The 25780-nt window shown below is 42.0% G+C and overlaps 1 protein-coding gene across 1 annotated transcript; it reads left to right on the forward strand.

Moving 5' to 3' along the window:
• The first annotated feature begins 92 nt into the window (after positions 1 to 92).
• On the forward strand, positions 93 to 25316 carry VPS35 (VPS35 retromer complex component). The gene is made up of 17 exons (XM_069026833.1): positions 93 to 178; positions 7039 to 7137; positions 8497 to 8593; positions 9094 to 9217; positions 10629 to 10811; positions 11128 to 11341; positions 12087 to 12170; positions 12613 to 12722; positions 15762 to 15858; positions 15952 to 16100; positions 16594 to 16801; positions 17292 to 17447; positions 19141 to 19263; positions 20742 to 20921; positions 22065 to 22304; positions 23005 to 23148; positions 24418 to 25316. The coding sequence occupies exons 1-17, from the start codon at positions 176 to 178 to the stop codon at positions 24595 to 24597; spliced, it is 2391 nt and encodes a 796-aa protein (XP_068882934.1). The 5' UTR covers positions 93 to 175; the 3' UTR covers positions 24598 to 25316.
• The last annotated feature ends 464 nt before the right edge of the window (positions 25317 to 25780 follow it).

Genomic DNA, 25780 nt, shown 5'->3' on the forward strand with positions numbered 1-25780 from the left:
ATTGGCCGCCCGCGCCGCCAATCACCGCCCGCTCCGCCAATGGGCGCGCAGCGCGGCTCTTCCTCGGAGCGGGCCAATGGGCGGCGCGCGGCGCGGCGGCGGGGTGGGGCGGGGCGGCGCGCGCGGCGCAGTCACATGACGGGGCGGCGCTGGCGGGGGCGGCGGCAGCGCGACCATGGTGAGGGGCACCGGCCGAGGGGCCGCGGGCAGCCCGTGCCGCGGGCAGGGGTGCGGCGGGATGGAGGGGTCCGGTGGCCGGGGGACAGGCCCGGCCTGGGCTCGGGGCAGCGCCCTGAGCGGCCGCTCTGGGCCGGCGGCGCGGCGGGCCCGGCCGGGTGCGGGGCTGCAGCGGGCGCGGAGGCCTCACCGTCCGGCCCGGGCGGGGCTGAGGTGCGGGCTGGGCCCGTCGTGTCGGTGGTAACGCTGCCCGCGGCCTGGCCCGGGTCACCGCCTCGCTGCGTTTAGCCCGTTTGCTCGTAGGGCGCAGAGGAAAGCGGTGTTTTTACTGGGGAAACGCGGCCGTACCAGCGGTCAGTTTCGGGCTGTTTTGCTGTGCTGCCCCTATGCTAAACCCGGGCTTGTGTCATTGCTGGTGCTGTGCACGTGTGCCGTGGCTGTCCGCCTTGCAGCCTGTGCTCCAGTCCCTCCTGACCTTCCGAGACTGCTGTCGTAGGCTTCCCGAGTAAACTTCCTTTCTTTTCCGGCAGAAGAGGTGGTTTTGCATTGGTGAGCGCAGCTCGTTAGCGCTCTTAGCCGCAAATGTTGGTGTTTGTTAGGCAGGGAGGCAGCGAGGTGAGGGTCAGCCTCTTCTCCCAGGCAGTTAGCAATAGGTCAAGAGGGTAGGGTCTTAAGATGTGCCAAGGGAGGTTCAAGTTGGACATTTGGAAGAATTTATTCACAAAAGGGGTGATTGGACATTGGAATGGACTGCCCAGGGAGGTGGTGGAGTCGCGGTCCCTGGAGGCGCTCAAGGAAAGACTGGACACTGGATGTGGCACTCAGTGCCATGGTCTGGTTGACAAGGTGGTATTTGGCCGTAGGTTGGACTCGATCTCAGATGTCCTTTCCAACCTCATTCATTCTGTGAAACCTGAAATTTCCGCATGGAAGTAATGTGTACTAAGAAATGCTTTTTAATCAAATGAAAATAAGGGGACAGTCAGGTTTCCTAGTAAAACACAAATATCTTTAATGTGCCTTCAGCGGTGTGTAATATTCGACAAAATTTTAAGTAGTACTTGCTGTAACCCCCATAATGTGTAATTAGCCTAAGTGTGGAGTGTAAACAGTACTAATAGTATATAGCAAGGCAGAAAATAGCTGAATGCTTTATAAAGAAGGGATTGCACAGTTCTTAGGCTTTTGGAAGAGACTTTGTTTTTAAAGTGATGTGTATGTTGACATCTGTATCTTTGGGAGTGGGCAAAACCTGTAGTGTTACTTGAAAGACTGGTAAATACTGACTTGGGTGATGAAAAATTCTAAATGTATATAGCCCTCAGTTTCTGTCCCCCACACAAATATTGTGTGATAGTCATTAATTCAGAAATGAAACTGCTTTTCTCTGCTTGTCATTTCCATGGGAACTGGCTGGAGACTTGTCTGGTCTTGTGGCTTCTTTCTAAGAGTAGCTGTTGTCAGGTGATTCAGAAAAATTAAAGTTACAGGTGTTGAACATGGGATAATCACAGGTGTTGAACATGGGATAATTCCCTCTACCAGATTAAGCTCCCCTGTGATTTCCTGTGGCTGAGCTTGGTTTAAACCCTGAAGCTGAATGCTTAAATACCTTTAACATGACTTGTTTTAAGAGGGCTCTGGCTGGTTTTGATCATACCCTGAATAAAAAGTCCATCTCTTTAATACTTAATAGTGTCTTGTGGCTTCCTGTGGTAGTAAGTACCAGTTTCAACATGTGAAAAATGCTTTTATCTCTCTGCTTTATCTCTGAGCTCCTATACTGTGAGATATAACAGAAGTTCTGAAGCCCACAGTGTTACAGAGAAATGCTTCCTGTATGGTATCAAATGCTTATGCCTTTTTTTTGAGTAATTCCCTCAATATGTTACCCAGCAGTGCCCTGTGTGCAGCCAGGCTTCAGGTCTAGGCTGGCAGTGTCCTGACCTGCTGCTGTAGCTCACCCATCCTCTCTGTTGGGTAGCAGTAATTTGAAATGCCTCAACAGTGATGTTTTGGTAGGTGGTCTTAATAATATCCAGCTGGGAGGAGGCAGGAAAGCCTCCTTGGGTAAATGTCATTTGTTGTGGTATTCAATACAGGCATGGGAGCAAATACAAGGAGGTGCCATGTGGAATAGGCTATAAGCACATCAGTTAGCTGAAGAAAAGGACTTCTGGAGATTAGATGAAAATGCACTTTAGAATGGAATGGAAGCAAAACCTTTTACTCATCATTATTTATACTCTGCATGTAGCTTAAGGTACCTGTGTATCAGAACATGAGCTTTTAGGCTTGACAAGCTCCCTTGAACTCTGCTCTCAGTACTGTGTCGTTCTTGAGTGCTGCAAGGTACCAGATTTTCAAGTGAAATACGTCAGCACATTGGTTATTATTTTGGGCCATCTCTAGAGTGCAGCTCAGTGTCAAATACAGAACTAAAAATGAGTCTCATGGAACTGAGTGTTAGAAAATGAGTAAATATTACACAATAGATGCAATGTTTGGTTTGTATGTTCAGGAGTAATTGCTGTTATGAGGATAGGCATGATCCAGAATAATGTTTGCTGCTGCAATAATACACTTCCCTAATATTTATCTGCAGGATAACTTGTGTTAAGTACTCTGGTCAGCTGGTTTGAAGCTGTCTTGGGTTTAAAAAAATTGTTTTCCAAGGCAACTTACAGTTTAGTAGCTTACAGTTTACTTAACAATTTACCTTTTTATTAAAAAAAAAAAAAAGCACCAAAGAAACAAAACCTGAAAGGAACAAAAAAAGCGCACCAAAAAACTCAAAACCCCAAAAGCCAGATTTCCCCCCTCCTCCAGATTCATCTGCTGTGAGTTTTGACTTCCCTAACTTGCATGTGGTAACTTAGGCTAGCCTTATCTTCAAAGTTAGCAAAAGGCCTTTGTCTCTTGTGCAGAAACTGCTGGTGCAGCTGGGAGAGGCAGTCCTCTGTCCCTTCTGCATTGCTCACTTGCATCCTTGTTGCTTCAGAGGTAAAAATGAGTAAAGCAAAACTCTTCTCATCAACTGTATTTTTTTTCTTCAACATTTTCCGTGTATCTGGTGTGGGTATAGCTCAGACATTTTGCGTAATTGCTGTAAATTGCTTCTCTTGTGTTCATGCAGGGGTTTATACCTTGTTGTGCATGTAGTTGACAAGGCAGGATATTTTATGCCTCAGTTACAGAGTACTGCTGCTTTTGCCCAGTGTCAAAGCATCTTCCACTACAAAAGCTTATGTTCAAGATTGTTTTTGTAGATGTGCCTAGGACTCCATGGTTGCTTTTTTTATAAAATGACACTTGGAAATACCATCTTGTGTTACTAGGTTGGTAATTTAAGTGGAAAATACAGAACATAAACAGCTTTATTCAACATGGAATCTGACAGAACTGTGTTCTGATTCAGTGTGTGCCCTGCTGGATGTCACTGGTAGGCTTTTGCTGTATGTTCTCTTTCCTTTACTTGCCTTTTGTCACCACATCCTCAAACTTCAGGCATGTGTTAGCAGGATATATGTGTCTTGATGTGGTCTTGGGTTGATAATAACCAGGTTATTTTTGGGAACCCCTACAGCTCTAAAGCTGAAAGAGTTCGCCTTCTGAAGTTGGAAGAAAAGGGTAAGCTGATGAATATTCAGACTTTGAAAAGTAAAAAAGAGTTGGAACTTGTTCAGTAGTGCTGCTGTTTTCTATTCCTATAGAAGTAAAGCTGCTACAAACAACCCTTCAAATAACACAACTGCTCCCGTTGTATGCTTTTGACAGTAGTGTAGGTTATTTTGCTACCTGTGCCACTTCAGACATGAAATGTAGTGTCCTTGTAGTAAAGACATCTTTGTTTAGACTGATGGCCTTCTCAGTCTTCAAATGAGCACTGATACAAACTGAACTTCCCTCTTTCTTAATTCTCTATATCTTGAAGAGATACTGAAGAAATAAGTTAATATCTCCTGTTAACATGAAAAATGCTTCTGTTGATGAATTCAGTACTTAGTGTTGAATAGTGTGGGACCTGACTGCTCAAATTCAGAGCAGAAATGGAAGTATTCTCTGTCTTCTGTTAATGCAGACAGAGTTTGATGTAAAGCTGACACTATAAATGAATGAAACTCCCAATTTTTCCCCAGCTGCTGCTAAACTACAGTGGTTAAAGTTCTGTAAGAAGATACAGATGTATCTGCTGCGCTCATAGCTGGTATCATGGAAGCAGTAATCCCAAACTTGTAGCGATGATTCCATAACCAGCATGTTTGCACACCAAAAGTAAGGAAACCGATGCACATGGACTCAACCAAATACTTCTTGGGGTTGTAGCAAATAAGTGTATGTTTCAATAAATGCTTTGGCTCGGTGTTGCTGTTAAAAAGCCCTCTTTTCACAGCCCTGCTTGCAGTGTTTGGTGTGGTTTTCGGCTGAACTAGGTGAATGGTAATCTATTAATCAGCCGGGCTTGTCTTACAGCTTATTTGATGGTCTATAGCCTTAACTACTCTCCAAGCACTACCTGGCCCCGTGAACAGCTGGGGATGGAAGAGCAGGGCTGGTAGCTATGTAAACTTAATGGCCATCAGGAGAAGAGGGCTTAGGAAGTTGTGGTCAGTGTTAGCATTGCTGCATTGTTTCTAGCTGTGCTTTCATAGAGATTTGATGTGGTTGGAACATAGGGAATTCAGCTCAGTAGTGGTTCATTTTCTCTAAAGCACTGGTAAGGGTTCAGGGGGCTGTAGAGTGTAGCCAACATTCTGGTATAGACATAATTCAGCAAGTCTGTTATGTGATGTTCTGGTATTGATTACTGCATGCTAGTCCCAGTACTGTCATTTGACGTTCCTTAAAAGTCTGATCTGCCATTGAATAATTAAAGCTTAGCAATTACAGCAAACTTCTGCTGGCAGAACATACTTGTTTCACAGTTTGAGGTTGTCTAAGGATTTGTAGCTATTGAATTGCACGGGAAATAGGATCATCTAGCCATGGTTACTGCTTTTTCCTTATGCTTAAATCATTTTTGGAAGACCTGCACATAGATTAATTATATGTAGAGAGAGCTTTGTAAGAGGTGCAATTAGCACCTCTAACTAGCAGAGATGGCTTTTTCTGTGGATGAAGTACACTTCTTAGTTGGTTATTGCCCATAGTTGGAATATTACTGAGGCACAGAGTCACAGAAGTGTTGGTTGGAAGGAATCTTTATCTCATATAACCTCCTTGAAGCAGGTTTGTCACCAGTGTTGGATCAGATCAGCCTTGGTTTTGTCCAGCTGGGTGATTGCAGAGCTTCAAGAGCAGAGTTTCACTGCCTGTTAGGGCATGATCAAGGCAAGAACAGGATTGCAGAGCACACTCTGTTTTCTGTATGTGGAAGAGGATAGTTGGGGAGATTTCAAGTGTAGAACAAGAAGCCAATTAAATATGGGAAATAACAGGGGTATGAAATGTTTTGTAACCATTAAATTGGTGTTAAAGTAAAACTTCTCTGTTTTAATGAAGGCCTCGATTTTAATCTCAGTCCTCAACAGATACTTCTGGGGACTCCACGCATGGGGCATGTGGGAGTTGGTACTGAAGACAGAGTTTTTAAAAACATTAGGGTGATGTAATTCATGGCTTTCCAGCTTGTTTCTGAAATGCAGTTAAAAAGAGGAGACCAGGGACCTTCTGAGCACAGTGGATGAAGGGAACAAGTATAAATAGCTGAGAATTTGCTGTAGGCTCGGAGAACCTGCTGTGCTAAATCACTATGTGCTTGGTATTTGTCAAGACTAGGGAAGAGGTAGCTGAGATACCACATCAGTGCTTTTATCTCCCACAGTATTTCATCTGAAAACAAACGGCAAGATTGAGAGAAGTGGAGATGCTCTAATGAGGTGTTGAAGGCTGATCCCTAACAAGAGGTGGATGGCAGTGTTTCCTTGTAAAGTCTTAGGAGGAAGGCTGGGTGCAGGTGGGGACAGCAGTAGGGGTTCTGATCTGTGCAAGTTCGGACATCTTAGCAAATAGCTTAAAGATGCTTGTAGAAACCTCTCTGGTAGAGGGAAGGGAGCAGCTGCAGAAGGAGAAGGCCTGTTATAGCTGGATTGAGGGGAAATCTAAGGATGTAAGCAATGGATTTATTTAATATTTTAAGAAAATGCAGTATGAACCTTGGAAAGTCAAAAGGTGGTGAAAATTTCAGTTGAAGGCATAGAATGTGCCTCTCTGAGGGGAAATGAGAGTCACTTTGACAATGTGACAGAGTGACTGGGACAAGGAGACATGAAGAGTTGTTTTTTCTCTTCAGCTTTCTGTTCCTGTCTGCAGGTAGCTTCTATCTTCTGGAATGCACTAACTGTACTTTATCCTTTGCTTATCTGAAACTTGTCCTGAATGGAATGGCATGGCTCAGATAGCAGTTGAGAACTTGTGAGCGCAGAAAGCATCTGTGCAGTTGCAGTGTGTGGTCTGGGCATTGCTTTGAAGCTCTGTGGACAGAAGTAATAACAGTGCTTCCTCTCAGCATAGTCGTACCTCTGCGTTCACTTGGAGCTTTTCTTCCCATGTACTTGCACTGGCTTCTTGACCTCTAAATGTCAGAAAGGAAAAGTTGGCCCTGCTCTGTCCCCATGGCTTTGCTCTCCAGGAAGCAGGGGTGCTCACAGGCTACCTGTAACCTCCCCTCAGGTTTTTGCAGAGCACTTGAACTTTCTCCCTTACATGTCACACCACCATTTCTGACAATTCTTGAGTGGTCACACTGCAGTGTCACTTGCAGTGCATTCTAAAGTGTGGGAATCCAGTTTTAGTCAAGTCATAAACAGCTTAAAAAAAATAATTGAATTCAGTTTTGTTTGGTTTCTTTTTTTTCTCCAGCCAACAACACAGCAATCTCCTCAGGATGAACAGGAAAAACTCCTGGATGAAGCCATTCAGGCTGTGAAGGTGCAGTCGTTCCAGATGAAGAGATGCTTGGTAAGAATGTGACTTAAAAATGCAATGAAGCTTCTTGTCTGCTAGGAATAAAACAGTAAATCAATACCAATCTCTAGTACTGTGAGAAAAATTAACCCTTTATGCATCTTTGTGCCAGAGGCTTTTCCAATAAGTGAGGCAGCTGCTCATTGAGAATGAGCCTTGGGTATTCTTTGAATATGTCTTCCTGATCTTGCTCCAGTATTTGACAAGATAACTTAAAGATATACCCTTATAATTTACGTGCTTGCATTTAAATAAACCCAAGATGAACTTTACTATGAGATTATTGTTTATGTCCACCATTCTGTTGTTTTTTTCATGTAGCCTTTTCTTGGTGTGACTGTCAGACTGAGAGGCTGCTGATGAATTGCCTGCTGCATAGGATCAATTTTGTAGTGATTAACTGTAGAGGGGTGTGTGAATTCTTCTGTGACTGCAAAACACCACTGGCTAGTGTTGTGTTGAGATTTTTATCTTGGAATTGTAGCCAATTCAGGCAGATTATGTAATCACACATAGCTTTCTTGGGTTTGAGAAGCCTCTGTTTTTATTAGGAGAAACTGCTTAAAGTTGTAATGAAAACTTAAATACTCCTATTTTCATGTGGGAACTTTGTTTGCAGCCACATGACAGTACAAGAAATTTAACACCTCTTCCACTTTTGTACTCAATGGAATGCTTTGGAAATCTTTAAGTAGCTGCAGCTGAACTTTTCACTGCTATCTGTCATTAAGTGACAGTATAAATGCACTAAGTGGGTAACACTAGCAATTCTTTTTTGTTCTCCCTCAAAACTTACTGCTTATCACTTATTGCATGTGATGGGTTGCTCAAGTCTGTATAGGTGGTAGAGTAGAGGTCTGTGGTTGTATCCTGTGATGCCAGGTGACTAAATGAATCAGAAGTGTAAGTTAGATGTAGACTAGTAAGTGGTGCCTTTCAGGGAGGTGTTTTTTGTGGTGAGAAGTAGGGGAGGGTGTTGATGGGAGTGTGTATTGTCTGTCTCCTAGGGGTTTCTAGGAGATCTGTGAGATCTGAGCAAATGACAGACCAGATTTGGGGGAGGGGAACCCGTTGCTTTTTGCTTGCTCGATAGAATCTGAGTATTGAGTGGAGATTGCTGCATAAGCAGAATGATTTTAGATTTTTCTACCATTAGTATTGCAGTTTATTACTGTAGCCCTGTCTTCAGATGTCTTCTTACTGCCTTCAGGTAAAATGTTCACTTAGTTAGCGTGGGTGGTGTAGTACAAACTAGACACTAAATCACTTGATTTTTTTTTTTTTTTATAGGTAAAAAATCCTTCAGTTGCCTAGTGTCATTTCTAACAGACTTTTCTCTTCCTTCCTCTGAAGGACAAGAACAAGCTCATGGATGCTCTGAAACATGCTTCCAACATGCTTGGGGAGCTGCGGACTTCTATGTTATCTCCAAAGAGCTATTATGAGCTCTGTATCCTTTCAAGAGGAAACTAATAGTTGAAATGTTGAATTTGGAATGGGATGTTCATCTGCTTTTTTTGGTGTAATCGTATCCCGTGTCAGATATTTATTAGCACTTTTCTTCTCAGTATTCAATTACGTGTATATAGCGCAGGAGAATATACACTTTGCTCACTGTGTAAGTTCATTTTTTCTATCTGGTAAAAGCAAGTCTTTATTGTCTTTCATATCTTCCTCTGGGAAATTTCAGAAGTCTAGTTCTAAAAAAATTATCAGCTCTGTAAAACAACTCTTTTCCTCCCAGTTTTATTCCCTTTTCTAATATGCTAAAAATTGATTGAAGGCTTGGGGTTAATTTTGCACACTTATCCCAGCAGTGATTACTGGTTCAGGAGTACTGCCTGCTTGGGCATGTTTGTATTTGGTACAGCATCTTTCATCCTGGGTGTGCAGATTACTATGAAAATGTTGTAGACATTCTAACTTAAAATCCTTAACTATGAAAAAAAGACATGGCAATTTCTGATGAGCTGCACTACTTGGAAGTCTACCTGACAGATGAATTTGCCAAAGGCAGGAAAGTGGCAGACCTTTATGAGCTAGTACAGTACGCTGGAAATATCATTCCAAGACTGTAAGTGTGTATATGTTGGTGTCTGGCTTTGTTTGCTTTTTCTTTTTTAAACTGGTGAGTAGTTGTCCAACTCTGGGTTCAGAAAATGATTGACTTCTCAGTCAGTTTACAATGGTCAATAGTATTTCTGCTTGTCTTAAGAGTGGATTACTGTGAAACTTCTGAGATTAGGCCAAGAGTGCAGGTGCAGAAAGGTAGTTCTTCCTGTCAGTGTGTTAATTTTGCACATGACCAAAATGAAAGCACTTTAATCTTGGAGTCAGGTTGGGTTTGGGGTAAAAAACTGGTCAGTGGAAGGTTAACCAAGTACCACACTCTGATCAGGGAGATTGACTATGCATTTATCAACTGTTTCTGTTACCTGAGGGTCTAGGTCTTAGCGTCTCCCGCACAGTAGTTACTTCATAACCTTCTGCCTTTTTAGAGAATGAGAAATGCGAGGAAGAAGCTGAAAGTTTGTGACTTCACTCTTAGAGTCTTTGTGTTTCTGAGTATTTTTTTTTGGCAAAGTGATAGCATGCCAGAAGTGATGCTGAAGGCCTGTAAGGCTTATCTTTAAATATGTGACCATTGGGCTGCAGTACATCTTTGACATAGTCAGATTTAGATTTTGCTTGGTGATGACGTTTTTCATTCCTGACCTTGTGTTCATGCCAGGAAGAGGCTCTGGACACACTAGGCTGCATCTTCATGCAGTTTCTGGAGTTGGCTGATGGCTACCACAATGTCTTTCCCCCTGTGTGTAACCATCAGAGTCCTCTTCCTGTCTCCTTGTAGACTCTGGTTCTCTCTGGTGAAACTTGTGGTGCTTTCTTGGAGGTCCTATGCATGAGGCAGAGGAGCATGCAGGGAGGGGGTGAGGCCTCTAAACCTGTAGGTTCTGAGTATTGTAGTTTTTGTCTTCTAAGCTGAAGGGGAGTCCCAATGTACTGGAGCGCCAGTCTTCTGCATCTCATGTATTCCTGCTGCCTGGTACCTGATGCAGAGGTGCTGAGGGAATGAGTACAAAGCGAGTAGTTCCTATCCTGCTAGACTACAGTGTGAAAGAGGCTTAACTACTTCCCCATCATAGGTTACTAATCTATGTGTGCCAGAGCTGTTTTCCAGCTTGGTGGGATGCTGGAAGTATAAATGAGCTAGTCTGAGAGCATTCAGAACTTTGTGAGCATTTACACATCCAGTGTATCAAGCATTGTAATGAGGTCTAGTGGCTGTTCAGACTTGCTGTGCTCTGTTGCAGAGAATAGGAGTTGAAAGCTGACTAAATATGCAGAATTATGGGACCCAGGTGATAATTTTATTGCTTTTTTTGTGCTTTGGTAATCCTGCCATAATGGACAAAAGGAACTGTTGCCTTTAAGTGTGATGTTGTTACTTAATAATTTATTGTTTGACTCTGTGCCTTTTGCAGGTATCTGCTGATAACAGTAGGTGTTGTCTATGTCAAGTCGTTTCCACAGTCCAGGAAAGATATTTTGAAAGACCTGGTGGAGATGTGCCGTGGAGTGCAGCATCCTCTTAGAGGCCTCTTTCTTAGAAACTATCTCCTGCAGTGTACCAGGAATATCTTACCAGATGAAGGCGAGCAAGCAGAGTAAGAAGGATGGGCTATAACTTGATAAAATTACTGTTAATAGAGCTTATTTAAACTTTCTGTTGACTTTCTTCAGATATGGGAGAAGTAGAATGCTAGAACTCCATAGACTTGACAGGTGTTTTGTCCATTAAGAATTCCCTTCCAGCACTAAAGTTTCTCACAAGTGAGGATCTGAACCTTTCTTATGAACCCAGAAATCCCACCCCACACTTCCCCACCCTCTAATCTTCTTAAAACTTGTATGTTCACCAGTGGCTGGAAGGATGAATACCTCTGACAAGCTTTTTTGTTCTTAACCTCTCACCAATTGCAGCGAAGAAACCACTGGAGACATCAGTGACTCGATGGATTTTGTGCTGCTGAACTTTGCTGAGATGAACAAACTGTGGGTGCGAATGCAGCACCAGGGCCACAGTCGGGACAGAGAGAAAAGGGAGCGTGAGAGGCAGGAGCTGAGGATCCTCGTGGGAACAAACCTGGTTCGCCTCAGTCAGCTGGAAGGGGTTAATGTGGAGCGATACAAGCAGGTGGGATGGCTGTCCATTCTTTCTGACCTCTGCCAACGTTTTTGCAACTAAACTAGTTTGGACTTCCAGATGAGCAGCTGGAAGTGTTGTAGCTTTGCTAAAAGTTCAGTAATCCCAGTGCTTCTCAAACTCTTCACCTGAGGAAAAGTTCTGAATACTGTATACAGTGTGTTCTCAGGCCAAGGACATGATTCATGCATTCTCCTGTAAGTCTGTCTGTAACAGTGACAAGAAGCTCTAAAGGTTTCCTTCCCAATTCCCATTTTCCTTGCAGAATAATGGGTTGGTCTAAGGGATGTGTACACATCCAGTGTTCTTAGACAGACTTCACAAGTTGTGAGGCTGTCCTTCCCAAAGCATTCAAGAGAACTGTTACTGTGTGAAATGACAGTGAAGGAAATGTATTATTTAAGTCTGTCCCTTGTAAGTTCTACAGTACAGCTGCTGAAAACGACTTGGAGTGGTCCTGCTGAGACCCTGAGTTTGTGCCAGCAAAGTCAGTAGCACTGACTTATGAAATCAAAGCTTGCATAATGTATGAAAAGGACAGACTTCTGACATCAGTAGATTTTTTTTCTCCAAAGGATGGAACTGCAAAAAAATGGGACTTTTTATCAGAAAGCTTTTATGTAGAGAATCAGCTGAGAACTGTTAGAAATTCTGCTCTGCTTGGATTAAATGCATGTGTGAATATGAACCTAGAAGGTAATTGTAAGATCACTGCAAGACTTTTCCCCCATTCCAGATTGTTCTGCCTGGAATACTGGAGCAAGTTGTGAACTGTAGAGATGCTTTAGCTCAGGAGTACCTCATGGAGTGCATCATACAGGTGAGCTGCTTAAATTCAATTGCAGTGATGGGACACAGGGACACTTCTATACACTTAGGCAGATTCAGGCAGCTTTCACATCTTCCTCATGGACTGGAAAACTTCATCACTGGGACTTGTACACAGTGGCTTGTCCTATATTTTTTACCAGATGGGCAGAGTGGAGATGGATCCTTTTTATGCTCCTTCTGTTGCAGTAGCTTGTAAGCATCTGAGCAGCAGTGCCTGTGTTGTGAGTTGTAATAGATAGGCGGGCCCTCGAGTTACCCATTTGTCTTACATCTCTTGCTTCATGCATTTACCCAGTCAAGGTCAGCTTCATAGGCCAGAGTGTATTTACTATGTGGCTATCTGCTTTAGAATTATTCTGTTGCATTTTACTTCTGTGTAACAATGGGCAAATTCAGTTTATAACTTGATGACTATTGATCTAAAACTTCAGGTTTTCCCAGATGAATTTCACCTCCAAACCCTGAACCCATTTCTCAGAGCCTGTGCTGAGCTGCACCAAAATGTGAATGTGAAAAATATAATTATTGCTTTAATTGACAGGTGAGTGACCAAGGGGGTGGAAATTGGCTCAAAATTAAGTTTGTGTTGTTCACAAGCAGATGATAATTCTTCTGTGATTTGAATATGTTTAATTTCTGATATCACTTCTGTTTCAATGTCTTTCTATCAGCTGTAATTAAAGCTGTGAAGAATATTATTTCTGTAGCTTCTACTCTCTGGACTCTGCTTTTACAGCTTCCAATGAAACCTGCTTTATGGACTGATTAAAACTTGTAAACAGATTAAGCCAGGAAACAGACCATTTGGTATTGAGCAGTTTCATGCTTCTAAACTGAAGTGACAGCAGTGCCCTGCTTTGACAGCCCTATCACTCATAGGTACCTCTTGAAAACTTGAAGATCCTAATGGATAAATCATATATTAGGGATACTTTACTTTGCAGGTTTGATCAGAGACCATAACAGTGCTTCTTCAGAGAAGAGCTAGTAGGAAATGGAACTACCTTCTTAATTCTTAGCTTGCCGTTAGCATCTTGACTGTTCTCCCAAAAGCACGTTTTTCCTGTGGAGGAACTGCTTAAAACTGCTTGCACTGAGGTCAGATTTGGGGGAGAAATCATAGAATCCTTTGAGTTGGAAAAGACCGTTAAGGCCAAACTGAAGTTTTAATTTGTATGCTGAAAGGAAATACAGATTTTCAGTGAGTTCCTGCACTTCCTTGCTGCAGAAAGGAAGTGTGCTTGCATGGCTTGTCTCAGCCTCAAGAAAAGCCTTGTCCTTTGCCTTTGCACACAAACATGTACCTTCATATATCTGGTCCATATACTGGTGTATGGGCTTCAGTTTCTCCAGGGATCTTGGGTCCCCTGGCATTCGGCATTGGGTGGATTACTGTATTATCTCTAATGCCTAGAGAGGACTTGTGTGTATTGGGTGTGACTGGTATAACTTGGGATCTTGAATTGTTTACTTACCAAGTCTGTAGTTTGTTTTCTCCAGGTTATGTCAGATTGATTTGTTCAAGACTTGGTTTTTATTGGAATATCTTTCAGTATTTGTGCATTTGTCAGAGACATCGTGCTGCCTTCATACTTCATATAGAGATGTTCACAGGAGTTGATTGGTTTCCCACACTTCCCATGCTGTGGCTCAGATTTTTCATTGTTTTGTTAGCTTAAAACCCCCCCCCCAAAACTGTAAATCCCAAACACCATCACAAAACCCCCAAATCCCAAGAAATGTTGCCTGTAACTGATTTTTGAGACTCTCTTGATTACTTTTGAAAGAGGTCATGGGATCTTTTGCTAGGCTCTTACATTGGAGTGTGGCAGTGTCATTCTTGTGAGAAGGCTTTCCTTGTGTAGGTTTTGCTGTTGTGTTAAACTTCGGTATTACCTCCACAGTAAGTTTTTTGTGTTCTTACTATTACAAACACCAGTAAGTGACTGACCAGTAGTGACCCTCTGTCCTCCCAGACATACCACCACTGTGGTTTGTTGGGCCACTTAAGGCTTCCAGAGCCCTCTCTTTGGGCTGTACAACAAGGACAGAAGGGTGGCAGCATGATGATCTTTGTAGTATGCCAGCTTGAGATTTTGACTGTGATGTTACTGCAAGTGTTGGAGCATATGACTGGATCTGTCCTTGGAATCCATGCATGTAGGGAGGATGTTGCTCTTGTGTTTGTGTTGGAGCTGGTAGCAGCAATGGCCAAGAGTTTCAGCATTGTGTAGTAAAGATGTGAAGCAGCCCGGTAAAGGTTGTGCCTCTTGGCATTTCTCATCTTCGTTTCAGCTGGCATTGAGTAATTGAATCTGAACATCAGTGACTGCTGAAGAAGCTTGTGAAAATTTTATTCTTATTCCTGTGGGGCTTTCCTGCTAAAGGAATCTCTGCAAGTAGTCTTGCTGCTTTGGGATCTTTGTTGCCTTACTAAACTATTCACGGCTTTTAATTATGCTGCCATCTGCCTGCAGCTTGTTCATACCTTGTAGCGTTGCTGGCTTTACACCCAGCTGTTGCCAAGGAAATCTGCCGTGTGCCTCTGAGAAAAGGCAGTGATTGTTCCTGGCTTTAGAAAGTCTGCTTCTTACCACCCTCATCAAATATAAGAGTAGTTCAATGTCTTATTTTTCTTGGCACTGAAGTTTTTTGGGCTTTTCTTATCTGTCTCTTTATTTTAGACCCAGAGTTCATTCAGAATCAAAATTTAGAAACCCTGTAGAAAGAATTTTAAAAATTCTAATATGATGCCTTTTCCTAAATATTTTTTGTAGTTCTTTCTCTAATTTAGAGTAGAATAATCTCAATAATTAGAAAGTCAAGGTAGCAGTGCTGAGCTTCTTAAGCTGCAGCTTAGGTAGGTGTTAGTGTTCTGATGGTGATGCTTTTTGTCTTGTGTCTCATTTTTGCAGAAATGATGGTTGGCATGACTTTGTCTTCTTACAGATAGAAATACCTGTTATCATCTCCTGAATGCTTGCTGGGTGGCAATTTTGTGCTTCTCACCTCCCCTTCCCCCCAAAAGTATTCTTCACTTCTCCGTTCTTCTCAAGTTCTTCTCAAGTTCTCTTTGTATTTTGTTCTCTGCGAATAGTGTAAGTTCCAAACATGTTGGTGTGTCTTTAGAGACAAAGAATAGTTAAGTCAGCGTATTTCTTCTGTGTGTTTTTTTTTTTTTTTCTTGAGGCTGTTTTGTAGAGAATGCTATTCTAATTTCAGTGATATCACTGAATGAGTAAATGCAGGATATTTGCTCTTCCGTCAGCCTACTCTGTACCTCTTTATCTGCTGGAAAAAACAGAGTACTTGCTTCTAACTGAAAAACATCAATTATGGAGTGTCTTTCCTGTTCCTTCTTCACCTTGGCTTTTCTGTCAGCACTCTTTTCCAGGACTGATAGTTACCAGGCTCAGTTGCTCGTATGGCTTCTGACTTCCATTAATTTCCTTTTTGCTTGTAATAGAGCTTCCAAATATACCTAAAGGACTTGCTTTTTCTGCCATTACCTCTTTCTGGTCTGTATTTGAGGAATAGAAAAGCTGTCCTGACCAAGCTACTTTCCTTGCTCTGTCACCAGGTTAGCTTTATTTGCACATCGTGAAGATGGACCTGGTATCCCAGCAGATATCAAACTGTTTGACATCTTTTCACAGCAGGTTGCTACTGTTATACAGGTATGTTTGGTATCCCTGCATGCAGTTTTGAGGGTGTTTTTTTTTGCAAAGCCCTGTGCTTTAGTAACAACTTCATGCTGTCTTAAATTTCAGTCTCGGCAGGATATGCCCTCAGAGGATGTGGTGTCTTTACAAGTTTCTCTCATTAACCTGGCTATGAAATGCTACCCAGATCGAGTGGACTATGTTGACAAGGTGTTGGAGACTACTGTGGAAATATTCAACAAACTTAATCTGGAACAGTAAGTGTCTCTTGCATTTTCTTCAGCATGGCAATTAATACCCTAAAATCAGGCCTTCTGCATTTCACCATGTTTGGTAAGATAGCAGAGCCATGCTCTGGATGTGTAAGGTCACTGCTTTTGGACCGAGCTGCAGCAGTCCCGATAAACTCCTGACTAACCAAGACTTGTTTCCCTGTGCATAAGTTGTGCTGTACAGCCACACAATGTGTGTGCATTATGTATCCCTTCCAGCACACTAGAGTTCTGCTATTGCTGCATTTGCAGCCACAGTCTCTGCTTCTGCTGGCAGCAACTTAAAACATGCATTTGTCACTGTATGTCCCAAAGAGCAAGATCTGACTTGTTTTGATACTCTCTTCCTTTCTCCCTAGCAGCAGTTGCTTAGTTGTTGTTGTATACCTCAGAACTGATATTCTGAAGCAGACTTTAAACCTATCTACATGCGTGAACTATTGATTAATTGTGGGGTTTTGCATATATTTTCTTTTAGTATTGCAACAAGCAGTGCTGTTTCAAAGGAGCTGACTAGACTTCTGAAAATCCCTGTTGATACTTACAACAACATCCTGACAGTTCTGAAACTAAAACATTTTCACCCGCTCTTTGAATACTTTGATTATGAGTCCAGGAAGAGCATGAGTTGTTATGTGCTTAGCAACGTATTGGATTATAACACAGAAATTGTGTCCCAAGAACAGGTATGATATAAGTTAACTTGAAGTTCTAGGTATTTAAATGACTGTTCAAAGACCTGAAAATGCACACTGAGTGACTTCATGCAGTGCATGCTTTGTTTCCTGGCCTGCATGCTCCTGCCTCCCCTGGCACAGGCTTTATCCCACTTGGTTATTGTTCCTCCTGTTCCTAAATGCCTTTGCACCTAACCTCATCCTGGAGGTTACTGCTGATTTACCACACCTCAGCCTAGATAGTAATCTGTTAGGTGTGAACAAAGATCCTGAATCCCTTTAAAACTGGATCTGTTACCTAAAGAAGGCTGCATAGGCTTTGGAATCTGAATTTCCTCTGCACTGCTGTGCTGCCCTTTCCCACTTGTGCTAAGGGGGACCCTGCTTCAGGGTGTAAGGCACATAGAGTGTAAAGTGGCTGTAAAGATGTTCCCAACTGCTGTCAGTTTATGCTTACGGATTGCTGTAGTCTAAACAGAACTTACATTGCCTTTAACAGGTTGATGCCATCATGAATTTGGTATCCACCCTGATCCAGGATCAACCAGATCAGCCTACTGAAGATCCTGACCCTGAGGACTTTGCTGATGAGCAGAGTCTTGTGGGAAGATTTATTCATCTCCTGCGTTCTGATGACCCTGACCAACAGTACCTGGTTGGTGACTGCTGCTTCTCAATGTCTGTGCTCTCTGAACTGTCACAGTTCTTGCATTACTGACTACACAAGACTTGAGTGAAACTGGGAGCTGGGGTGTTGCTGCTCTGCCACTACAAACTTGGTAGAGAACATTATATATGACACCTCTAATGGTAGGATGATGTTTGTTTAGAAAAAGCAGGTGAGGACTTAAGGATTTGTTGATTTAAAGTTTCCATCCCATGAGGTGGCAACTATCTGTATTAGTTTGTGGAACTCTTAATGTCCTGACGACTTCATATAACCCTCTATTGAAAATGCAGCAAGTGCTATTTGGTGTACTCTGCTATTGCTGTATTTTAATACCAAGAGAATGCAAAAAACCTCAGAAAATACAGCCTAGTGTGTTTGGCCTCAGGGATTTAAACTTCTGTAAGGATGGGGTCTTCATACAGCATCTAGTGTCCTGCTGCTTGGTTCCAAATGCTTTTCCTCTCTGTTTGGTCCATCTGTAACAGTAGATTTGTCATGTCATTGAAACTCCTGCATTATGGTACTTGTAATGGTTTGAGTTGACCTATGGCAGCTTTATGTAGATCTCTGTTGTTAATCTGCTGTATCTGGTAGTTTATTTCAAGTTTAAATTACCTCCCTATCTTGAGAAGTGTGTTAGGGTAGAAGGCTGGGTTCTGTCTGTGCCAAGTCCACTGGAGAAGCTCACAGGAGCTGTGCTGAAGTTGGATGCTGCTGCAAATGGCACAGTTAGCTCAAGTCAGACCTGCTTAGGGACTACTGTGAAGTTACAGTTAGTGCCTGAAATAAAACTGACTGACTCTTTCCTGAAGTTGCAGCAGTATCACACTGTATAAACAATGAGAATAGAGCAAGAGAAGAAAGTGCAAGCTATGCATAAGACAACTAGCACTGATTTAGCTTGGCTTTAAGGTCTGGTATAAAAAAGTCTCGCTTGAAGTGTAATAAAACTTGTGTAATGGGGAGAAGCATAGCTTTACAGGAATTGGAGACAGTTGTGTTTCAGGACCTTGTGGTCACTGGCTGCATTGTTCCTGAATATTGCTGGAGTAAAGCAGGAAGGTTTTTTTGGTGTTTTTTTTTTTTTCTTAAAGAGAGCAAAGCTTCCCTCAAAGGGATGCTGGCACCAAGGAAATTGATGTTTCTACCCCAAAAGACTTGACATAGCTAGAGATGTTGAAGCTGCTTCTGCAAAGATTCTGAATGTCAGTCTGTCTCATCTAGCAGTGCTTTGCTTTAATCAGATTGACCACCTTTAAATGCCATCAAAGGACTTGTCACATTATCTTTTGAGTACAATTCTGTGAGCTGCTTAACACCTCTTAGTAAAAATGCTTAATAGCTCCCTCAGCATCACAAATGCTTGCATCAAATTTTTCTACAATACAGCAGCAGCAGGAAAAAATCCAAGACTATGGGATTTTCACAGTATCTCACTTTAAATTATGTATGCTATATGGAAGAGATATGAGATGTAAATTCAAACACCCTAGTCCAAGTATATTAGCCAGTGTGGCTAGCACAGTGTGTAACGGGTGATTACAGACTTCTGTAGATTCAGGTTATTTACATGAATTCTACATCTAATCTAAAAATACATGTAGAGTCGGGCACTGAGGTTCACTTGAGTGCTTGTTTCTGTGAAGAACTCTCTGAGCTCACAGTGCTTCTGTTCTAGATCCTCAACACTGCCCGGAAGCACTTTGGGGCAGGGGGGAACCAGCGCATTCGTTTCACACTGCCACCCTTGGTTTTTGCTGCCTACCAGCTCGCTTTTCGCTACAAAGAGAACTCCAAAGTGGTAAGTTCCCCTCTAGCTTGCTCTTGTATGCTTGCTTGGCTTTATTTTCTTAAAAATGCATTTTGTCTGGCTATATAAGTATGCTCAGACTTGATGTAGAAGGCAAGTTTTGGTTTTGGGTTTTTTTTCTCAAGGCAGATTTTTGCTTGAGGTTTGAATGCTTTCTAACTGAATGAAGATTTTTATCAAGTCATAGTAAATTACTGTCTTGGGTTTTGGAGACAAAATTTTAGGAGGAAGTGCTCCGGAATGAGCACCTCCTCCAAAGGGAGAAGGGCCTCCCCATCTCCTCTGCCAATGAGACAAATGGGTCACAGCAAGGGAAAGTGGAAAAAACACTGTTTATTAACACAAAACGAAACAGGGTAGAACAGGAAAAAAAAAATCACACCTCAAAATACAACAAATTCCCAGAGAGGGAACAGACACACGGGCTTGGACCAGCTGGGGCCACCCCGCAGACCCCAGAGCCACGAGGAAGGAAGGGAGGCAGTGAGGCAAGGGAGGGAGGGAAAGGAAAAGACCAAGAAGAAACCAACAGAACCTTTTTCCAGCTAGTGGAACACAGAAGAAACCCAAAAAGCAGCAGAGCGCTCCCGGCACACTCCCTCCCGAGTCCCCGGAGCCCCAAGCTGTTGGGCTGAGCCATTGAACCGACCCGCACTTGCCCCGTGGCTCCGGCCCCGCCCCCCGGGTCCATCTTCAAGGCACAATGTCCTTGGGCATTAAGCGGGCGGTTAAGGAATAAAGCGGCTTCGTAACATCACCCCAGGACAATTACTACAGCACTTGAGGAGTGATGAAGCCGAAATCTTCATTGAGGTGACTGATTATGTGCCTTTACTGGAGACCAGAACTGATGGCATGAAAGTGATTTAAATCTGGCTATTGAAATTCATTGATTTCTAAATTGTAGCTACATTATTTTAATGTTTCTAAACCTACAAAAGAAAAGCACTTGCTTTGAACTTACACAGGAGTAGTGAAAGTGTATATTAAAATAATGACTGATCCATTTTGGCTCTTTAATGCTTTCTGATTGAGATAGTTACCTTAAATATATATTTCCATTATTGTGGGGAAATAAGTTTAAATGCTGTTTGTTAAAATACTCTTCAAAATTAAGGTTTTAAAATTCTCTTCCACTTCTGATTGCTCTAAACTGAACAGAATTTTTCTCCCCTTGGCTCATTAGGCTTTTGCTTAGTTATGTGCTAAGCACAGCTGTCCTAACTGCAATTCAGTGTAGCCTTCTGAGGAAGGCTCCTATGAGCTGGTAGGAGAAATGGATGTGAAATTTTTGTAAGTCAAAGAAATACTTTGTGCAGACCCACTGAAGCCAACACTGTGCTGCTGGGCACTGCAGTGGCATCAGAGGGCAACACACTGGAGCACTTAACAGATCTTAGTACAATTCAGGTTCCCTTTTCCTTGTAGCAATACTTTTGTTCAAGCTCTTACTTGTTTTTCTTGTCTAGGATGACAAATGGGAAAAGAAGTGCCAGAAGATCTTCTCATTTGCTCATCAGACCATCAGTGCTCTGATCAAAGCAGAACTGGCAGAGCTGCCTCTCCGACTTTTCCTGCAGGGAGCACTGGCTGCGGGAGAGATTGGCTTTGAGAATCATGAAACTGTGGCCTATGAGTTCATGTCCCAGGTGAGTGTTCAGCTGTTAGAGTTGGTGTCCTGTGCTGCCTTTAAGTTGACCTGGGTAGGTTTGCTGAACACTGAACCATCTGGTGTGATTAAAGCACCTGAAATGATGGACAGCCAATGCTACTAGGTAGAAACTCCTCGTTTCATTCTTGCTTCCCAGGCTGCTGTGGAATTAAGCTCCATTGCTACTGATCTGAATACTCAGTCTGACAACATGTGGTATGTTGCAATGCTGCCTCCTGCTCCTGTTGTTGGCTCACTGGAGGAGTGTAGTTTCCTCAGCATAAAATGCTCTTTCACTGCTTCTGTCTCCAGCACCTGATATCCAGCTGGTATTGCCCTGACCACAAGCACTCTTTGGAAGTTTTTTAAAATTTGCAGTGTTCACAACTGCTATGCTGGGCTTTGCCAATTAGAATCCTTGTTATTATAAACTACTCTGAAAATCTACTTGAATTTGTAACTTGGTCTTAAGCCTTACTTGTTGCAACAACCTTCCCCTCCTACCCATCAGATAAAGAACCAATGTATTTCATTTTATCCATGTTGTAAGCTTTGTCCTAACCTTTCCTCTAATACTGCTACTAAATGCATGATTTTAAACAGAGTTGCTGATAAGCTCAATGTTCTCACTGTGTTGTATCAGGTGCTGTTGTAGCACAGTTCTGATGATGAGAGCAGGATGGCAATTATGTACTTTCCATTAGAGATATGGTTCAAGATTTTTCTATTCTCTGAAGATTCTTCATCCATGTAGCAGCAGTGCAAGTGCTTTTCTTGCCTGCTCACCAACTTCTGCTCTGCTGTTTCAAGTGTTTCAAAGAACCAAATCTTCTTCAAGGACTATTTCTGCTGCTGAAGTTCTGTGTTTGAACAGGTGCTTGAAATGAGGAAGAATCCAATCTTCAGATTATATGTGGGATCACACTTGTTTGCTATGACCACTTGAATACTATTTCTTTTAAGACTTATTTATGGTCTGTGGGTTTAACTTGATTTTCACACTCTAAATGAAAGATCTTTTTTCCTGCCTGAAGCTTTTAACAAATGTAAAATGGGATGGTTTTCTGCTGTGTCAGTAGCAGGTGTGATTTTTTGTTTTTCTGATGTGTTCTGATTGAGTCTTGCTCTCTCTATTATCTAGGCCTTCTCTCTGTATGAAGATGAAATCAGTGACTCAAAAGCACAGCTGGCTGCAATCACCTTGATAATTGGGACATTTGAGAGGATGAAGTGCTTCAGTGAGGAGAACCACGAGCCTTTGAGGACTCAGTGTGCACTGGCAGCCTCCAAACTCCTGAAGAAGCCAGACCAGTGCAGAGCTGTGAGCACTTGTGCCCATCTCTTCTGGTCTGGCCGAAACACTGACAAGAATGGAGAGGAGGTAAGAACAAAGCGATAACAGTAGGACACATCCTGCCTCAGTTACAGTTCTGCCTTTCTTCTTTAGACACTTCTAAAGTAGATACATCAGTGAAGTAGATTTGATTAGAATTTATTCTAATAACTCGAAAACTTTTGAAACTTGTAAAACTCACTGCAGTGTAAACTACATAAATAAAAAAATGGAGAAAACTCTAACTTAAGGGTGGAAGTACCAGGCAAGCTTTTGGGTGTTAGCTAGTTAAAGGCTAGTTGACTGGGCTGCACTTTGCTTGTATTTATTACATTAGTGTAGTTTGCATGTGAACTACTAAACTTCCAAATTAAATATACAAGTTGTTGAAGTAAAGGTCAAAAAATTCTGTGTGTTTTTCAGGGCTTGTCACATAAGCTGTTGTAATTTTAAAGAGCAGTGTTTGAAACATTTTTCAAAGTATGCATTATAGTACATGTTACAAAATTGAGTTGATTGATCCCATAATTGAAGGCTTTCAACAACTGTTTGAGTTACTGTGTGATTTAACAAAATCTAATGGTGGCAGGCAGGGTGGGCTTTCAGTGACAGCTTGCTCTTTGCAGTTTGTGTAGTTTTGTGTTTCTGTGGCAGACCCCAGGAAATGCTCTGTGTGTGCCAATGGAAGAGGTACTGGAGCTCCCTACGGTTCTTTTATTTCTTGTAACTTTGGGGTTTTTTCTTCTAGCTTCATGGAGGAAAAAGAGTGATGGAATGCCTAAAGAAGGCTCTGAAGATAGCAAATCAGTGCATGGACCCTTCTCTGCAAGTCCAGCTTTTCATAGAAATTCTGAATAGATACATCTATTTTTATGAAAAAGAGAATGAGGCGGTGAGTGGAAATCCATTCTCCGTTGCATCTTTTTTAAGGACCATTTCTTTAAACTCTTCGTTCACACTTATGCCACAAATTCTCTTCAACTTGCCCTGTAGTCTCTCATGAGATGCACAAGTTCTTGTGGTAACAGAGGAGTCAAGTCTTGATGTGCTAGTAAAGCTGTTGGATTAAATTTCGCTCTTCTTACATGGGGGAAAAATGTTTGCAGTTTAGTTATGAACTTAAATATTGTGAGACTTGTATACCTGAAATATTTTTAGATTAAAATGTACTGGAACTCGAGAAAGTAGTAAGAGCCTAACTTTAGAGGTACCTAACTTAATGTGTACATAAGGGAAAGAAAATTCTTTACAGGTGTTCATGGTCACTGCTGACTATGCCAGGTTGGTGTAAGCTTTAATTTCACAAAATAGGTATGACACCACAGGTATTCAGCTTAAATTGCATATGTATAATCTGAGATATTTACCTGATCCATTTTGTGTTAGCAGGTAACTAGGAAAGTTAGGCAGTTTGAAAAACCTGCTTGGTCAAGTAGAGATCAGTGTCTCCTCTGATGTCATTGATTGAGAGCAGACATGAAAGAATACCCTGTAGTTCTGAGAGAATTCCTAAGGAAATTTGAGGGATTTTCTGACTTTCCAACAACTCAACTGGCTTCTCGCTATAGGAGTGGTCTAGTATAGGAGATGCTGTATCTGATGGAGATGAAAATAAAACTTTGAATTTCAAAGCACTTGGCAGATGTAAAAATACTCTCTGGATACTCTGGTGGTCTGCAGTGCATTTTGTGCCATGGTGTTCTGTGTAGTGCTGAACTTCAGCCTGTAGGCAGCCATGACTTGTTCTCTAAGAGGAACTTTAAATCTGATATTACCATCCTGACTGACTTCTGTAAGAAATAATTATCTTACAGTGCATATACAATCTGATTGTGTATGCCATTTGTTTGAAGCTTTTAAAATTTGTATTGAATACACTGGAGAGAAATGCTGTTGTAAGAGTTACAAAGCTATCAGGCTAATGACAAGTTTTTCACATTTTCTGGGGAGGGTGAATTTCCACAGAACTCTGAAATTGGAAGGGTCCTGTGAGGAACCAGAGGAGGCAGTTCCCAACAGTTTGTCTGCATACAGTGTTATCAGCATTTTGAAGGACTGTCCAAATACAAATAGCTTAAAGACAAGTCAGATAAAACTAATGTCTATGCACTTGTTAGTGCAACACAGGTGGTGTTGATGACTTTGGTTTTATGTTCCGTAGGTGACAATTCAGGTTTTGAATCAGCTTATACAGAAGATCAGAGAAGATCTCCCAAACCTTGAGTCTACTGAAGAAACAGAACAAATTAACAAACACTTTCACAACACACTGGAGCACTTGCGTCTGAGGAGGGAATCACCGGAATCTGAGGGGCCAATTTATGAAGGTCTTGTTCTTTAGAAAGACACTCACTGTACCTGTTTTCTTTTACATACCATATGTTTTTTTAAGATAGGTTCCTAGGTTGTGCCTTTCAGAAATGTCAAGTTAAGTTAACATTCATGTGTTCAGTCTGGCACTTCAAACACTTGTGTTGGGTACTCTTAACAAATTTGAAAGGGTGGACCAGCAACTACAGGTTTCATCAGTTAGCATGGCTGAGACTTTCTTTGAAATCCATGTGACATGGTAGGGCTCTTCAGTTCTGATTTCTCTCCTGTCTGTTCACTGTTGCTTCTGTAGCACTAGAGCTCTAAACTGGCAGTGACTGTCAGCTGAAACTGTGTCTGATCCTTACAGAGCACCAGATTTTTGGGATTACTGTATGTCAAATTCTGCTTGTGCTTTTCTTTTAATGCAAGTTAAGACTAAGTGTAATATTTTTCCCTAAAACTAGAATATATTAATGCATGTTTGGAGAGTTTTAAAGTACCATGTTCAAAAACAGAAGTTATATTTTGCATATTAAGGCTCTGTGACATTCAGTGAGGGCCAGTACTGTGCACAGGGCATATTTATCAAGATAATTTTGTTCCAAATAGTATAAAAAAAATAGAGAAATTGCAATCTATATAGATATGTATAACCTTCGTTACTGTAAATTTAGGGGAAAATGCATTACACAAGTTTATTCAGTATCATGATTTTGCACCAGTGAAACAATAAAGTTGCTATTAACACCTGTTGTTTCATGTCTCTTTAGAGCCCACTGTTGAACCCAAAGCTAATGTTGAACCTTCTGATAAAAGCGAAAGAACTTTTCTTTTGTAGGGACAGAAAATCAAGGCATAGTTAACCCCGCCGAGCTGGGCGGCTGCTGGCATTTCTAACGTAGGAGTTTGTGATCCAAACCCAGTGCTTCTCCACGATGCTGAGGTGATGTGTGCTCACATTTCAGAATGCTTTTATGACATACCTGGAGTGAGGAAGAATCCTACTGGATTGTGTGCCAGAGAGTTGAGTGCCAATGAAATGACAATGCTGTAGGAAACTGAGCAGTAGAGCATGGCCAGTGGCAGCTCTTGTGAAACTGGTCCAGTCCATGGGTTAATGCCAGTTGCTGAAAGTTTTGACCTGTCTGGTTTGCCTTTACTGAATGTGGTGTTCTAAAGATAACTGACTGAATTCCATTACTCTTTGAGTG

Source organism: Aphelocoma coerulescens, chromosome 11, assembly GCF_041296385.1.
Source record: "Aphelocoma coerulescens isolate FSJ_1873_10779 chromosome 11, UR_Acoe_1.0, whole genome shotgun sequence".
NCBI classification, from domain to species: Eukaryota; Metazoa; Chordata; class Aves; order Passeriformes; family Corvidae; genus Aphelocoma; species Aphelocoma coerulescens.